This window comes from Crocuta crocuta, unplaced genomic scaffold (assembly GCF_008692635.1).
Source record: "Crocuta crocuta isolate KB4526 unplaced genomic scaffold, BGI_CrCroc_1.0 scaffold130, whole genome shotgun sequence".
Classification (NCBI taxonomy): Eukaryota; Metazoa; Chordata; class Mammalia; order Carnivora; family Hyaenidae; genus Crocuta; species Crocuta crocuta.
In genome coordinates this window covers 11726198-11745170 of record NW_027527920.1, presented here as the reverse complement: position 1 = coordinate 11745170, position 18973 = coordinate 11726198, and the positions used below count along the sequence as shown (strand labels likewise).

Genomic DNA, 18973 nt, shown 5'->3' with positions numbered 1-18973 from the left:
GCCTGCTTCAGATTCTGTGTCTCCCTCTCTCTCTGACCCTCCCCTGCTCGCTCTCTGTCTCTGTCTCTCAAAATAAAATAAAGACATTTAAAAAAAGTTTTTAATTAAATTAAAAAGATGTTTTAGGGGCGTCTGAGTGGCTCAGTCTGTTAAGCGGTTGAGTTTGGCTCAGGTCATGAACTCACAGTTCGTGGGTTTGAGCCCCACGTCAGGTTCTGTGCTGACAGCTCTGAGCTTCAGATTCTTTGTCTCCCTCTCTCTCTGCCTCTCCCTCGCTTGCTCGTGCTCTTTCTCTCTCTCTCTCTTTCTCTCTCTCTCTCTCTCTCAAAAATAAACACTAAAAAGCTTTTTAAAAATTAAATAAAAATAAAGTATTCTGTGCAACAGAAGCATGCTGGGTATGAATTTCAATGGACATAAAATTCATGGAAAACATTAAATAATACTTAAATCCATAATTATTCAAAGAGAGTATACCTAGAGAGCTTAAGCTTTGTTAGCTGCACGTCCATTCTATCAATTACTGGAGGGTTTAAATAGTCTTCCCCAGACACCAGACTAAACTGATTTTGAACTCTGATGAGCCCAAGATCTACCACCACTGCATTAGTGGAAATGGAAGACTGTGGAATGACTATAACTGGTGCTTTCAGATCAATATTGAGAGAAATCCGAAAACTCCTCTGGGCAAGGTCTTTCACACTTCTGGCAGCTTTTTCTGCAGCCTGAGCAGTGGCAGCACTCAGAGCCTCTTTGGCGGTCTGGAAATTGTTCAGAAAGTTCTGTGGACACAGAGTATAAAAGGAGAAAAACAGAGGACAAGCATATCATTAATAACATCAACTTCTTTATTTCTGTGCTATTTATTTCCTATACATAACTTTCAATTGAGTCTTATCTAGAATTAGGAAAAAATTACTGATTATCCATCCATTTTTATGAGCTACCTGATAAGGGCTAATGTTATATGGCTGAAGAACAGAGAAAGGGAGTGGGGGGTAGGGGGTATCGTTAGTATTTTTTTACTTGAAAATTTGGTTCCATTATGTTCTAGCAAAAACAATTCCAGTTCCAGACAAATTAAATGACTCAGATTTCAACTGTTAAAGAGAGGTTTTAAGCTCTATCTTAATATATAAATATCAACTATAAAAACAATGTACATCCTAAAATCCAAAATTTGTAAGACCTGAAATCATAACCATCAGACTTAAGTATTTCTAAGTTGATGATCAACACATAAATAGTGACTTTTACCAGAAATGACATGAGGAATTTATGAAGATAGACAATCTGAATACAGCCAACATTCAGTGATACCACACCATCCACTTTGGACATGTCAGTATAGGAATCTCCCTCAGTAGCATCTGGATACAAATCCAAGTTAAAATGAAAAACTTCATTTCCCATTATTGACACAGCCTGAAAAGCAGAGATTAGAATGTATTCTGTTCAAGACGATAATGACAAAATAAAGTCTCATTTAAGAAGGGCTTATATTTGGAGGGCACTTGTTGGAATGAGCACTGGGTGTAGTATGTAAGTGATGAATGACTCAATCCTACTCTTAAACCCATGACTACACTGCATGTTAACTAGCTTGAGAATGAAAATGAATAAATAAAATAATAATAATTAAAAAATAAATAGAAGCAATTATATTTATAGTCATTAGAGAAACATTTATGTATTAAAATATATTTCATTAATATTTATAAAATATGTTTAAAAATAAAATCTCATATTCAATTAACAAAACATATTAGCTATCTATTTACTATACCTACTTTTTTATGAACTGTCTTAGGATCAACATCTGTGACGATAATATTTTCCAGTCTGGCAAACAGTGACTGTTTTCTTGACTGAAGAGAAAGAGAAGAATCAAGGCCTGAAAAAAAAGTTACATTATTATAATTTTTAAAGACCTACCATAATAAGACCTCAAGATGTTTCTTTTTATTGCATAATTTTATTTTGGAGGTGATTTGTTTTAATTAACTGTGCTTGAATTCCCAACTGATAAATTAGTTACAATATTACATATTTTCAGTGTTATAAACAATGAAACCAATAAATTCATTATAAATCAATTATCTGGATTTTCAACTTTCTGAAAAAATTACACCTAGAGCAAATAGATTATTTTGGGATTTTTAGGAAATCTTTTATATCTTAATCCACTCATTTATATGGAAGCTATAAGTTTCATGAATCAAATGAGGACTAAAGATAACTGTCAGCTTAGAAAGAACAAAGAAAAAAACCTAAGTTTTTGGTTTTTAAGTTATTCAAGAATTTTATTAAACAATCTACCTTTATCAGATCAGTGAGCTGGTAAAGGCAGAGTCAGATTAGTTTTAGCAGCTTTTGCCTAAAAGAACATAACGGGCTCATAGATAGGCTTTCTCTTCATTATAAGGTTGTTTTGCATTTGTATCAAGATAAAGCATATGCATAGACCTTAACCTGCATTCTGGATCTGCACTTTTCCTAATCCATTGATACTATCTCTACACAGACATTAGCATCCCATTTCACCTGTGAGACAACTCTGAGAGATTCAAAACACCAGTCTATGTCATTCAATTTGATGGTCAGATTCTAACCAAGATCTACATCCCAAAGAGCTAAGAAAATATACAATTCAATTATGTCATAAAATTACCCAATTTTCACAGCTCAGAGCCCTCCATCTATATATTCTTTAGCATTAAGAAAAGCTGCTCTTTTAAAAAATTTTTAATAGTATGCAAACTTTTACCTTGAATCTTGATTTCAGCAATATTGTTCTTCTCATCACAAACAATGACACAGAAAGCATTCAACTTGGCAAATAGTCTGAAGTCAACAATGTCCCTGTCTTTAGAGGATACAATCACTAAAAATAAAACAAAGCATTGGGTCACATGGGATTCTAGTAATTCAAACTCTATTAAGGTTTCTTGCTTGTATTAAGTGAACCACATTACTGTTTTAAAAAATTAGAAAATCCTCAAGTCCTTAAAGATTTCAAATGCTTTTTTTGTTTTATATATTCTGTACGGTTTACAATTTTTAATACTGAGAGGTTACTTTCATAATTTACAAACAAAAAAAATAAGGACACTGAAACTCAGAGAAGTTAAATAATGTGCCTATCGAAGGACATATACTTTAAGTAACAGAGGCAGGATTCTGAACTGAGCTCTTTCTGATTTAAAGTCTGGGCTCTTAACCAACCACATGCTATCTTTGTACTCCTACCCTCATGTCTCGGGGTCCTACTTCCTTATTTGTAAAATGGAAGGGAAGACTAACCCTTAGTGGAGCTCATTCAGGAGCCACTGAGAAGGGAGGAAAAATTCCGTGTAAATGTAAGTCTTCTTCCCTATTATCTACCTACAGCATCCCCCTCTACCACCAAAATAAGAACAGAAACAGGTATTTTTTTAAAGCACCAGTATTAGTTAAATTTGCTGTCCACAGCAGTTACCCACAAATGATTTTGTTTGAAGGAAAGGACAGAAGTAGGGGAAATGGCGTGGAAATGACCAAACTAGATGATCTCTAAGATTCCCATTCACCTCTAGAATTCTAACATGCTTGTTAACAAGAAACAAAAATGTTTTTCATACCTTTCTGCAGAGCTGAATTTTTTTGTTGCTTTTCAGCTGAAATTTGTACTTCTTTGGTATCACTTCTTTGGTCATCTGATGGGATAATGGTTGTCAGGTAATTAATAGAAGACAAAAGAGCTTGTGTTTGCAGCAACAGATTTAAAGATGAAAAAGCCACCTAGAAATTTTTAAAAAGAAAATTAGTTCTCCAGGGCAATTATACCCATAATTTCCATGATGGAACTGAAAGGCTTCTAGCTAGATTTAGATCACTGCTTCCATAGCTTAGAAGGAAGAGAAAGGAGATCAAGATTCACAGCCCAGAGAAAATGTATTGACAGTAAATTATACTTACATACACTGTGAGTCCCTATGAGTAACCTAATTATTCTATTTCCCAAACATAATTAGTCTGAAACCTATAATATGGTTGTCATAGCCATCTCGATACTCATCATATATATGACTTTTGGATCTTCAACAGACTTATTTTGATTATATAAAACCTGTAAGTTAGTTCATGAAACCTCAAAATCACTATGTATTAATACTACGTCAAAAAGGATTTCAAATGTGAAATTCATGACACTTAAAATGCAATTATTAAGTAAGTTCTAGTTACTAAATGGTCTTCCAAAACCAAAATAATGGCCCTATTATTTAAAAAATATATACGTAGATATATACATATATGTATGTACATATACATATATATACACATATATATAAAACTTATAGGGAAAAAAGGGTTACATCTTTTAAAACAATAACTCCAGAAAGCTAAGATACCAACAAAACTTGCTTCAGGAATAATGTGGTTTTTTAACAGCAAATTAAAAGTTCTTTAAAAATCTTTGCTTATATAAAAGAATTTCCTTTTATTGTCTCAAAGCACTAAGCGGATATAAAAATTATAAAAAGGAAGGTTCAAAAGGGTACAAAAATGCTGATTCAAAAGGGCGCATGTACCCCAATGTTTACAGTAGCACTATCAACAATAGCCAAATTATGGAAAGAACCCAAATATCCAACAACTAATGAATGGATAAAGAAGATGTGGTATATATACACAATGGAATACTACTCAGTGATGAAGAATGAAATATTGCAATTTGCAACAACGTGGATGTAAACAGAGGGTATTATACTAAGCAAAATAAGTCAGAGAAAGACATATCATATGATTTCATTTGTGTGGAATATGAGAAAGACAACAGATGAACATAAGAGAAGGGAAGGAAATAGAAGATAAAAACACAGAGGAAGGTAAACCATAAGAGACTCAAAAAAAAAAGAGAACCAACTGAAAATTGCTGGAGGGGAAGTAGGTGGAAGATGGATGGGTTAAATGGGTGATGGGCATTAAGAAGGACACTGTTGGGATGAGCACTGGGTGTCATATGCAAGAGATGAATTACTGGGGTTCTACTCCTGAAGCCATGATAACACTATATGTTAGCTAACTTGAATTTAAATTAAAAATAAATAAATAAATTTTTAAAAGGAAGGTTCACAATATTTAACAAATTCTCCCATCTTTCAAAAGGGTAACTTAAAATTCGTATCTCTGATTTTCTTTTTAAAGTAATTCACAACTACGTTTTGTCTCTTCTTCCTCCATGTGACTACCTTAGTATGGCTTCAGAAGTACTTAACATCCTTCCTTGTATTTTCCATACTTTTTCAGGTCTGCATTAAACAGCAGTATCTAGTTTAATTTGTTTAAAACGCTGGTTCTTTGTAAATCAAAGTTCCATTGTCTATCATACTCCCTTTTTTAGAAATGACTGGGATATGCTACAAGAAGTCAAAACACCAGCTCTATTATAATCAATGACAAACATAGAACATGGTACGAATCTAGTAGATTTGTAACTTTTACTGACTCTTGATTATTTCATCAAATTACCCACTCAGTCATTATTCCTCAAAGGATACTGGAGCTTCCAAGTAAGTTGTTTTTGAATAAGGTATATTATTTTAATAAAATTTCTTACCTTAAGTGTTTGTTCGGTTTTTTCAAAAGTAGTTTGAAAACTAGGTCCATTCTTATCAGCCTAAAAAAAAGAATAGAAATTCTGAAAAAAGGTTAAGACCAAAGTAAATAAATAACTTACTTATGATCTTTAGTTTATTTTTTATATTTATTCAGAACCATGATTTTATGTATATTTAATTTTACTATCATTGTTTTAAAGTTACATCCCTAGTTACTCATTTATTATAATCATGCAATTTTGTTCTCCTCTTCAAATATGAATAAACATGGCAACATGTACTTCTGGGAAACTACCGCTAGAGACCAGAATTATAAACTCTGAAAGTTGGAAGGTGTAAAGGTCATCTAGCCCATCCATCACCTAATATATCCCTTTATATCTTTGGGAAGTCTATTTTAGGTTATCTCCACCAAACGAAACCTCATTTTCTTACAAATTTAATCTTTAGAGAACTTGTGATTTAATTAGGCCTCTGTACTCAGTAAAAAAAATCTACCTCCCAGCATAATTATGTATCGGTTCAAGTTATGTCTCTTGGGAATATCCATAGTAAATTCAGTTTTACATCTTGTGAAAGGCCTTCTGCCTAGGCTAGCTCCTCTGCCTCCCTGATGCCATCAGGTTTTATGTTCTTCTTTATGAGAGAATCAATCACATTGTATTTTAATTGTCTACTTGTCTATCTGCCTACTAATCCATAATTTCCTTGAAAACAAGGCATGTTTTTCATCTCTGTATCCCAAGTGCCTAACAGAACCTGACAAAGGCATTCAATAAATACTTGTTGAATGATTAAACAAATCAACTAATCCTGAATGAAGCTAAATACCACTACTTCTGTCAGCATTTCTCATATGGTATCTTTTTGAGTCCCTTCCCAATCCTGGTAGTTTTCTTCTGAACCCAATCAAATTTGACTTTATCCCTTGTGATACAGGATTCTCAGCCAAATGTCACCTACATATACAATGAACTTAGATAGGTAAATACATCCCAAGAGGTACGAGTTCATGCTACTTCATCCCAAGCTTCCATCTTTGGGGATAGGGAGTTTGGTGTCTTTTAAATAGTCCTATTCTTTTACTGATGTAAAAGAGAAAGTGTATAAATGAAAAGAGGAACAATGGATATGCTTATGATTAAAACCTATGACACACATCTAGAGCCTTCAGTAATCTGCTGTCATCTTTTTCCTTCCAGAGGATAATTTAGGGTATACAATAAATATGTAAACATTCTATGGCCCTTACCTTAATATATTCTACTTTTAAGAGATCTAATCCAGGTTTATCAGAAGAGCTAATCAAATGAAGGGGCTTCTTTTTGGATCCTAGATTAAAGAAAAAGAAGAAAAAATTTTCAAATAAATTGCTCTTTTTTAAGATTAGAATTTTCATTTATTTATTTACTTATTTATTTATTTAGAGAGAGAGAGCACGCTCCCACATGAGTGCAAGTGGGGGAGGGGCAGAGAGAGGGAGAGAGAGAATCCCAAGCAGGTACCATGCTGACAGCACAGAGCCCAACTTGGAGCTCAATTTCACAAACCATGAGATTACTACCTAAGCCCAAACCAAGAGTGGGACACTTAACTGAGTGAGCCACCCAAGTACCCCAAAGATTGGATTTTCTAGACTTCTTTAAAAAATTTAGTACTTAAGCTTTAAAAGCCTATCTGCACTTATTTTCATGGTTATTTAATACTAATATCATCACTGGTGAATAAATAAACCAATCCAAATACTTACCTTATCTTTAGCATCCAACTTACTTAAAAACATGCATTATTTATTTTCATTTGATTTTACATCTGTATTCAAAAATAATGAATACCTCTCTAGATATTTTTAAGAACATATGTGCATTTGTACAGCAATAGAAAGACAACAGGCTTACAAATTAAGAAAAATGAATTCTACCTCATCTCTATTCTACCCTTACCAAAAGCTATTTCAGCTTTCTCACTATATCCTAAGAATGAACTATAAAAATATGTAATATCCTATCGAGCTGTAAAATTCAAAGGACAAATATTTCATTCATATTAAAGAAATTTAAGTAATTTTCTTTTGTTTAGGCTAAGAGAGAAGGATTATTTTACTTAGAAAATTAAAGTATTTTTTAAGGGAGAGGAATTGATAAATTTCCTTTGATTCAAAAACTACAGATACACTACCCTGATGTCCACTATAACCTCAGGTAGATGTACCAAGGAACTGTGTCAAAAAGCTGTGGAAGGAGAAGTGATATATGCACCATTTTATCCATCCTTTATTATTTTCAGTTGTATAACTCCTGCTCCTTCTGAGTACTCTCAGAATTTTCCCTACCTTCAAGGTCATAACCTTCTCTAAAGGAAAAAAACAGGCTAGCAAATATTTTACATTCTCCACCTCAAGAAAGTAACATAAACTCCATCTTAACACCGTGTTTACAGAAACTTACTAACATAAAACATTCTTCCTCTAGACTGAGATCTGTTTTAGTATCAACTATTAAAAAATAATAAAAATAGGACTTTATATTTGACTAATATGTTAGCCAAATATAAAATGTAGATTCAGGCAATCATTCCTTAAATATTAACGAGCATACAAGCTGTACACTGAAGTAAACAAACTATAAGAGCTTCTAAAAGAAAGAATTTTATGCCCCATTCTAATTTTCATAACCTGGTGCTGCTTCTGATATATAAACACTATTCAATACAAAGAATAAGGACGTAAAGGTATAAGATCAGAGATAAACTCTAGGTTTTGCCATTCATAAGATGCATGCTCTTGAATAAGCCAGTTAATCCCTCTTTATTTAAACTTTCTTTGTAAAATGGAAAGAATATTCCCTATACAATGGAGACTTACATGGACTTTCTGAGGCAGGAGATTATAGTAGTTAAGAATACAGACCACAGGGCCACACTTCAGGGTTTGATCATGGTTCAGCGACTAACCAGCAGTGGGACCTTGGCTAAATTATATAACCGATTTATGCCTTAGTTTCCTTATATGTAAACTGAAGATAACATTGTTATGAGAATTAAATGAGTTATTATTTGTAAAATCCTTATAACAGTGCTATTATTTGTTAAAAAATATTTTTATATACACAAAAGTGTTTCAGATACTCAAAGTGAGACTATATTTATTATTAACCATTATTTCTATTTTTGCAGCTGTTACCTTGAATTTCATGGTAATCCAAGCTGATTTTCTTTAAATAAGATACCACAGTTAAATCAAATGTTCTCAGTGTAGCCTCTGTTCCCAAATGAGTAATGTTAAATACTAGAATTGTATCTTCTTCTCTCTGTTGTTTAGTAAATTCCAAAACAACCTAAAAGAATCAGGACAGCCATTAAAAGCATGATAAATATTCTGAATCATGTTTAAAAAAAAAGTTTTCTCTATACATTTTATCATAAGAACAATAGTTCACACTTCTATACTACCATAAAATTATTTACTATGATTAGAAATTATACTTTAAATTCTATTATTCAGAACAGAACTGCATCTATATAAAAATCATGATAAAATTTTACATCAATTATTGATTTACTTTATTTATTAAACAGGAATATAAGAATTCTTACTTAATATGATTTTCTTAAACCTATACCTCAAAACAAAAATCATGCATGTGAGTGTGCATGTGTGTGTGTGTTGGGAAGCAGGGAAAACAGAGTACCAAACTTTTAATGTATTTTATGCTCAGATTTAGCATGAAATAGTTTACAAGGATAGTGATAACAGCAATATATTTATTAAAGGATGAAACAAAAATACATACCTCTTTAATTTCAAACTTCAGTAAAAGATTAATGAGCTCCTCATTTGGGGCCTCTGCAGCTTTTTTTAGTTCTGAAACTCTCAAACTTTTACCAGTCTGTGTATCTCCATCTTCAGCATCAAAATATTCATCATCAGATTCTAAAGAAGACATTCATTTACTTGAGAGAATGTCCATTGAAAACTGAGTAAAACACTCAAACATAAATCCCTCAAAGGTAGAATTCATTTATTAGATATAATCTTCATATTCAGAATCAGAATATAGTTACAATCTTTTTCTAAGTCCCACAAAGTGACTCAACCTGGTATATGATAATCATACATATAAAGACCAAACCACCTACTATTTTTTCTTCAATAGCTCTGTTTTTCACTTTCGTACACTCATTCAATATTCAATAAATAATTATTGGGCATCACCCATCATATATCAGTCTGTATGAGCCACTAAGGACACCAAGGTGAACAGGGTAGACATATTCTTGTCCTCATGAAGCTTATACTCTTACTTCAAAATTAAACAAGATCAGTTAGGCTAGAGCTGGTAGAAATTGGGGCAAAAAAGAGGAGCGTATTTAGAATCTTAAGCACGATCACAAAATTCCTATCATTCAAATGAAGAAACTTGGTCTTAAAAAATAGTGACTCAAAATGACATGTTGGTTAGTAGCACAACGAGAACTAAAACCAGTGAACTGTTGTAACATTTTCTAAATTCTTTTATTTCCTGAAAATTTTATCTCTATATACAAATGTATTATAGGCTTGGTTTAATAAAGAACATTTACTTTTCTTACCTGATTCTACTCCGTCTAGCAATAGTGAAGTAGTAAGTAGGTCTTTTGTCTTATCTGAAATAACAGGAATTGAGGATACCTGTCAAATAAAAAAAAGGGGTTTTTTAAATTTTTTTCAGTGTTTATTTATTTTCGAGAAAGACAGAGAGAGCACAAGCAGGGGAGGGGCAAAGAGACAGGGGGATAGAGGATCTAAAGCGGGCTCTGCGCTGACAACAGTGAGTCCAATATGGGGCTTGAAATCACAAACGGTGAGATTATGACCTGAGCCAAAGTCGGATGCGTAACCAACTAAGTCACCCAGGCACCCCAAATAAGTTTTTTTAACATACTGATTTAGCAGGATCAAATGTACATAAATGAGAGAAATGTTGAAAAAATATAGGGTATAGAGAGAGAGATGGAAAGACACATACACACACCAGACACAAATCTTCCAACTAAGTACATTATGTAATCAACTAACTAATAGTTGGCTAGTGTTTACTAATTATTAAGACTACCACCTATATTTACAAGGGCAGACTATGTACTACTCTAGTAGATAAATCTATTTATCATAGTGTGTCATTTAGTTGTTGTCTATGACAATATTAACTGTGCATCTGTATTACAGATTCCTAGAAAACAATAACAGCATTAGCTGGCTCTCTAAAACTTCATTTCAAAGTGGAAATCTAACATTTATTTTATGTTGTAAAGGTCAATTACAAATAAAGTTATCTAGAATTTTTAAGTTTAATGTGTAAGAAGATTATATACAAATTATTCAATTTTGCAACATTTTAAAGAAGATTTTGTTTGTTTATTTATTTATTTTTGAGGGAGTGTGCATACACAGAGGAGGGACAGAGAGAGAGAGAATCTTAAGCAGGCTCCACACCCAGCACAGAGCCTGACACAGCGTTGGATCTCACGACCCCGAGATCCTGATATGAGCCAAAATCAAGACTCAGATGCTTAACCAACTGAGCTACCCAGGTCCTCCTACAGAAATCTATATCTAACTTTACTTAAACACATTTCACAAAGTTGCAAAACATTTTTTCCTTTATGTATTTCTGTTTCTTAAAATGGACTTTTTATCACCAATCTAAATTGTAGTGAAAATAGGCTTCAATTTTTATCTAGTCAATGCCATATGCACTCTTCTACAGAACTGACATTAAACTTTAGAAGTGTATGAAATAAATGAAAATGGCCCTAAAAAATATTCAAAAACAAATTAGCACCAAAGAAAGATGGAAAAACTCACCAAAGACACAAATGTAAAGATTTACCATTTTTATTATATCCAATTACCTGTCTCTCTGGAGACTGTTGAGAAGATTTCTGTGGCAAGGGGATACTGTTAATCAAACATAGTACATCTTTCATCTTCTGGTCGGAAATCCTCACATGCATCAAAGGAAGTCCCCCGGATACTTTCAATCTAAAAATACAATTCAACTGTAAGGTTTTAAGGTCCAGCTTCTTTCTATTATGAAGTGGAGAATGGAATGGAGAAGACTACATTGCGGAGTCAAAATGACTTTGGACATGTTTTAATCTAAATAATGCCTCATTTAGTCAATACTGTCAGAAAATGAGAAATTCTATTTAAGCCAATTTTTAAGAAAATTTTAATGTATCCTTCTTAAGCAAAACCTTTTAAAGCCAAACCTTTTAAAAGTCAAACCTTTTAAAGTTAACTAACTGTTATGAACATATTTTCAAACACAACTGTCTAATTTTAAAACCACTATCCATGTTTTAACTACTTTCCTGGCATCAAAGACTTTGCATTATACGAATCTAAGAGTATCTACTCCATCATTCTCTCTCTACCTTGCTTTATTTCCTTTTCCAGTACTTGTCAGCCCTGACATATCATAGATATACTTGCTTATTTTATGTCTGACTAAAATATAAGCACCCTGAGGACATCTGTTTTACTCACTGTCGAATCACTGCTGTGTTTTCATTAGTTGCTAACTTTCTGGCACCTGCTTCTTCTCAGCTTCTTTACTGAGCATAAAGGCCTAGGTTTATTTGTCTCAAAAGTTTTGTGGCAGGTGTTTGCTGCTAGTGAAGTTCTTTTTGGTTACTGTTCATCTTTGACTTGCTAACTGAGCTGTGACAGCTCAAATGGGCAGATACCAAACCACTACATAAAGAATGACTTTCTATATAATGGACAAACCACTAATGTTCAAAAGAGGCCAGCTGGTTGTTGCTATCTCAAAATACTGAACTTTCTGCAAAAGTATTCTGTAAGCTGAAAGCATCATAAATATGTAAGATGCTTCTTTATCATTTGTGAAACACTACGTAAAACTAAAAGTACCTCAAACAGAGGGACTAGATTATCTTCTCATCTGGAATAACTACAAAGCTGGACAAAATAAATGAAACAATGGTTTAAAAGACATTGGAAATCAGTCAACAAAGGACAGATGAAAGATGAAAAACAAATGAGGAAAGACATAGGAATACGCCAGCTTAGTGACTTAAGAGTTTCAAAATTTGAGGAGTACAGTAAAGGAATATTTCCAGAGAAATTGATAACATTAAATGCCTGTATTAGAAAAGAAGAAAGGTCTTAAATCAATGTTTTCAGTTTCTACCTTAAAGAATGACGAAGTAGGGGCACGTGAGTGGCTCAGTTGGTTAGCATCCACCTTGGCTCAGGTCATGATCTCCCAGTTTGTCAGTTTGAGCCCTGCATTGGGCTCTGTGCTGACAGCTCAGAGCCTGGAGCTTGCTTTGGATCTGTGTTTCCCTCTCTCTCTGCCCCTCCCCTGCTCATACTCTGTGTCTCCCTCTCTCAAAAATAAACATTTTTTAAAAGATTAAAAAAAAAAAGAATGAGGTAAGTAAAATACATGAAACCCAAAGGAAGCAGAAGGGAAAAAAAGCAGTAATAAATACGAGAGTGGAAATCAGTGAAAAACAAAAACAAAAACAAAAACAACAGAGAAAATAATCGATGCCAAGAGTGAATTCTTTCAGAAGATGATCAACAAAACTGATAAACTGACCAGTAAAAAAAGAGAAAAGGTACAAACTACTAACATCAGGAGGGAGAGAGACAGCATCACTACAAATTCTACATGGATTAAAAAGGCAATACAAAAATATTATGAACAATCTTGTAATAATATACTCAAAAACTAAGATGGAAATTCCTTCCTTGAAAGACAAACTACCAAAGATTACTCCATCTATGAAATAAACTGAATTTGTAGTTAAAAACCCTCAGCTCCCCCAAGAAAACGCAGGCCCAGATAGTTTCACTAGTGAATTCTACCAAAGAAATTCTACACAACTTCCTCCAACAAACTGCTCCATAAGGCCAACACTACCCTGATACTTTGATGCCAAAACAATAAAAGCACAACTATTCCTCATAAATAGAGATGTGTAACTTCATAACAAAATTTTAGCAAACCAAATCCAACAGCAATTTAAAAGAATAATATATCACTACCAAATAAGGTTTGGTTTAACTTCCATCTGATAAAGAATATCAATGAACTAATACCATGAACGTATCTCAAATTAATCATGTTAAATGAAAGAAGCCAAACAAAAAGACCTGAAACTGTATGATTGTATTTATAGAAAATTCCAGAAAATTCTAACAAATCTATAGTGTTAGAAAGAAAATCAATATTGTCTGAGGACTGAAGGGAGAGGAGTTAGCAGGTAAGCATGGGAGAGAGGTAAGACAACAGACCCTTGAACAACTTGGGTTTGAACTCTGCGGGTCCACTAATATGCCGATTTTTTTTCAAAATTACAGTACATTACTGTAATTGTATTTTCTCTCCCTTATAATTTTCTTCATAACATTTTCTTTTTTTCCAGCTTACTTCTTGGTAAAAACAGAGTACAGTATATAATACATATGCAAAATATGTGTTAATCAACTGTTATGCTATTGGTAAAGCTTCTGACTAAAGGAAGGCTTTTAGTAGTTAAATTTAAGGGAAGTCAAAAGTTACACATGGATTTTCAAATGAGTGAGGGTAGGGTTGGGGTGGTGGCTAGTGCCCCTAACCCTCACACTGTTTAAGGGTCAACTGTACAAAAGTACACAAGAACCCTGGAGGAGGATGAATGTGTTCATTATCTTGAGTGTGCTAATGGTATCATAGATATAGCTATATCTACATATCTATATATGTCAAATTGTATACTTTAGATAGATGTAACTTACTGAGTATCAATAATATTTCAATAAGGCTGTTTTTAAGAAGGCAGCAAAATATTTCAAAATTATCTACTTAAATTCAAAATTCAGTTTTTACTTGGACTATCTTGAATTATTCTCATGATTTTACATGGTTTCATAATCCTAAGAGCCTCTAATCTTTTCTACTTTCAAGTTTTTATTTAAATTCCAGTTAGTTAACATACAGTGTAGTATTAGTTTCAGGCATAGAATTTAGTGATTTATCACTTACATACAACACCCCGTACTCATCACAAGTGCCCTACATAATACCCAACAACAATTTCACCCATATTCCTGCCCATTTCCCTTCTAGCATCTCTGTTTGTTCTTTTTACTTGAATCTGTTTTCTAGTTTGCCTGTCTCTATGTTTATATTTTCTGTTTCTTAAATTCCACATCTGAGTGAAATCATATGGTATTGGTCTTTCTCTGAATGACTCATTTCACGTAGCATAATACTCTCTGCTCTATCCATATCGCTAATTTTTGAAGATTTTCTATTATTGATATAAAACTATGGCTTTGACCCACTCAACAACACAGAAAACCAACTTTTCCACAATGTAAAGGTCCAAACACTTCTGAAATAAGAGAGCTGATACATAGTTCAAACAAATATTTTTTTTAATATTTATTTTTGAGAGGGAGAGACAGACTGTGAGTTGGGGAGGGGCAGAGAGAGGGAGACATAGAATCCAAAGCAGGCTCCAAGCTCTAAACTGTCAGCATAGAGCCCAACACAGGGCTTGTACCCATGAACCATGAGATCATGACCTGAGCCGAAGTCAACCACTTAACTAAATGAGCCACCCAGGCGACCCATATAAATATTTTCTTAAAAGCATGTTTCTGCTATATGATAATCATTTTTTCTGTCCCTCAGAAATCTAGCTTTGCTTTCTTAAAATCCAGTAACCGATACAGATATATTTCACCTTGTTAAGTTTATAATATAAAGGAACTCATACATTACCTGGCCATTCTAACGTCTTTTTCTACCATTGCCTTGGCCAATTCAACATGAATATCCATGGGTTGCAATATATGCATAGTTGATGGATGCTGAAATCGACACTTTTTCCAGTTTTCCTCTTTAAAAAATTTTTTGAATTAAACAACTGTTAATCAGATGTTCTGTAGAAAATTAACTTACTATAAAATAGTTAGCAAACATATTCAACAACAACCAATTTTTACTTCATTCAGCATACAAGTGACCTATATTTGTAAAGTAAGATTGATAGTTAATAATGTGACTGCTTATTTTAAAATGTTTTCTAGTTACCAGTACTAGTTCGTAATAAACAGGCATCTGTGTTCACTTTAATTACTAAATAATTCTCACTGAATTTCTACTGCTGTATGAATACTAAAATAATTTGCTATAATAAATGATTATACAATTAATATTAAAGAAAATAATTAAAATTCGCCCATGCTCTAAAAATGAGTGTTATTAATGACAGAGAATTTCAGGGTTTGTTCTTTCACATGCCTACTCTAATGCCATTTGATGTCCTTTATCCTCATCCTAGGTCTGTCGTGTCTAGGTTATCAATCTGGCTTATCCATCTAAAGGCTATAAAGTGACTCACAAATACTGATGAAGTAGAATCTACAGTGGGGAATAAAAACATAAAGAAAAAAATCAGTGGGAAGGAAACAGTTGTATATGTAAATATGTTTATGAGCATTAGTGCATATGTGATGGGGAAAAGAACAATCGAATGGCTGATAATAGATTAAAATAAATAATGATACAAAAACAAAAAATAAAATAAGACTGAAAGAAGTCAAAGACTGTGATATAAAAACAATTATATTTATTTGAAGAATTTTTATAGAACATCTTGCATTTTAAAGCGAATAGGAAAAAAAGCCAGGAATTTACTGCCTTGATGCCAGAATTAGTGATCAAAGAAGGTGGTTGCAGTGAAAAAAGGGAAAAAATAGAAAACGACAAAGTGAAAAAGAGTTTTCTGGAATTCCTTAGAGAAATTACACTAGTTTAGCACATAATTCTAAAACAAAAATGAGTTTTATCAAGCAAGATATTCTGATAAAAAAAATTGTAATAACCACCTTTCACCAAATAAAAGGTCCCAACAACAGAATTTACAATGATCTTAACTGATGGCAATCACAAAACATCTTTTATCACTTATAACTCAAACAATTATTATTAAGTACACACAAAAGAAGAGGCAGTTTTAATGATCTGTGTAAAAGTACTTCCCTTCAAGGAATTAATAGGCTCATAATATATAAAAAGTAAGTAAGGCATTATATATTTACATTTTAATAAATCTCTTCATTCCTAGTAGAGTATACACTCTGCCCACAAGATTATGTTCTTTATTCCAATGACCTACCACAATGTAATATATTCAAGGCTATTTAGCAAATATTCATTGCTTCAAGAAACTAAAGAAGTATGGAGAACCAGCGATCTTTGCCTAAGCAGTAGAAAACACCAAAGTTTTTGGTTTGGTGTGTATAGTATAATTAATTAACATAATTAATTGCCTTTAGGGTTCTAAGGCTATATCCATACTTGTCAGTATCTACAGAAGTATAAGAATGTGATACCACTGAAATAAAGAGTAGGTTAATATGGTTAAAATATTTTTTTAAAAAGCACCAAAGGAAGACAACATTGAGACATCCCAAAAGCATGAAGACAGAAACACGTAAGCCAATGGCAACTTTTCTTTTCGTGTTCTTGGCAGTGTCACTGTCAAATCACACAGAAAAAAATAGGCAATGAGTGGACTGAGATTCAAGTGGTGCTAAGTACCTGAAGATGAATAGGCAAATTTTTATCTCTATTTCTACCTGTGACAATGATTTGTACTGATGGCCTCCTACTTAGTTTTCTTAAGTGACCAAGAGGATATATGTTCAAAATATTGTCAGTGTTGATATACACGCACACTTAGACATAGATTTACCTACGCTACTCGACATAATTTTAAGATCCTAAAAACTGAGCAATAGCTTACCTGCTTTAGCAAAGAGTAACTGCACACTTTTTATTTCAACATCAAATTTGTCATATGCTTTATCCATTATTTCTTCCAGAGATGAATTACCAGTCTTCTGCAAACCTTGATCTTTACTGTTAAGCTAAAAGGGACAAAAAAAAAAAAACCTTCATTTTTCTTAACAGAAAAGTATGTACACACTTTCATTCTATCTTCTTAAAATATAACTAAAATGAAAACACTGTCCTTAATGAACTCACATTTTGCTTTATTTTCTGACAATTATTTGCAAAGAGTTTATTAAGAATATAGTATTTCAGGGGCGCCTGGGTGGCTTAGTCGGTTAAGCGTCCGACTTTCACTTAGGTCATGATCTCGCGGTTCGTGGGTTCGAGCCCCGCATCGGGCTCTGTGCTGACTGCCAGCTCAGAGTCTGGAGCCTATTTCAGAGTCTGTGATTCCCTCTCTCTCTGACCCTCCCCTGCTCATGCTGTCTCTCTCTCTCTCCTAGAAATAAATAAAACATTAAAAAAAAAATTTTAAAAAGAATATAGTATTTCAGTATACAGTTTTAATATGTTTAGATAATAGGTGCTCAGCATATTTGCATGAATTAGAAGATCAGTTACATAGTTGTGTACCTCAAATAACCTGTTTGGACATTCAATTCTTCCCGGTTCTCAGCAATGAAGGCCACTTATGGCTCAGTGCCCCTACGACCTATCTAAACCTCTTCACCAACAAAATGCAGGTTTTGTTCCTCCTTCACATTACAGCACCAGAAATAATTAGGCCATTAGAATTCATCTCCAATCTCTACTTCCTTTTCCCTCTCCCCAAAGGAAACAAGGGACTGTATTTTTTTGAAATCTTTACTTTTTCTCAGATGCTTGCATTTCTAATGCATTCAACACCCAAAACCCTAGAGTTCTCTTAGTCTACTTAGTTGCTGACAGTGGTTTAACTGCATACTGTCAAATATGTAAATTAACAAATAACACTGTAATTAAACTCCAGAAATCTAGGAGTGCTTGAAAACTAGGAGTACTTTTCTCCAATTAGAAAAATACAGCAGTAATCCAGTCTTCAAGATCAAATCATCTACCATTACAGAAAATTTTAGGGATTTTCTTTCTTTTTTTAATAACCCTAAAATATACATTAAATAGTCTAAGCTAGGCTTGACAAAATGCTAAGAAGAAATAAGTCTAAGTTTAGTTTCAGTAAACTCTGAGACGAAAAGCAGCAAACTATTAGATAGTTAGCTTCCAACCTGAGCAAAAAATGGGCAGAAAGAAATGGATATACACCTACCCGAAATGTACCAAAATCTAAAATAAGAAGATCTGACTTTTCATGGTGGAAACCAGTCTGTGGAAGTATTAGATATGAAGGCTTCAGATTTATCCTTAAGTCAAGGACTTTTCTAGTTTCAATAATATGTGTAAGTCCTAAAAGAAATAAAAGATTGGATGGTCCAAGTTGAAATATATAATTATATTATTAACAATAATACAAGTATCACTTGAAAAGTATTATGGAGGAGCATCATTTCTCACATATTAGAGTACGAAGGCGAA

At 33.1% G+C, this 18973-nt stretch overlaps 1 protein-coding gene across 2 annotated transcripts in view; it reads right to left on the bottom strand.

Moving 5' to 3' along the window:
- Positions 1–18973, bottom strand: part of VPS13C (vacuolar protein sorting 13 homolog C) — a 186579-nt gene that overhangs the window by 99832 nt on the left and 67774 nt on the right. For both annotated transcript variants that reach the window (XM_077747730.1, XM_077747741.1), the window contains exons 20-33: positions 18708–18844; positions 17412–17535; positions 15383–15500; positions 11493–11622; positions 10191–10269; positions 9392–9531; positions 8782–8935; positions 6853–6932; positions 5600–5659; positions 3621–3780; positions 2768–2884; positions 1791–1894; positions 1258–1425; positions 478–782 (exon numbers count right to left, since the gene is read on the bottom strand). In XM_077747730.1, coding sequence (XP_077603856.1) covers positions 478–782; positions 1258–1425; positions 1791–1894; positions 2768–2884; positions 3621–3780; positions 5600–5659; positions 6853–6932; positions 8782–8935; positions 9392–9531; positions 10191–10269; positions 11493–11622; positions 15383–15500; positions 17412–17535; positions 18708–18844 — 1876 coding nt within the window. The remainder of the gene's footprint in view (positions 1–477; positions 783–1257; positions 1426–1790; positions 1895–2767; positions 2885–3620; positions 3781–5599; positions 5660–6852; positions 6933–8781; positions 8936–9391; positions 9532–10190; positions 10270–11492; positions 11623–15382; positions 15501–17411; positions 17536–18707; positions 18845–18973) is intronic.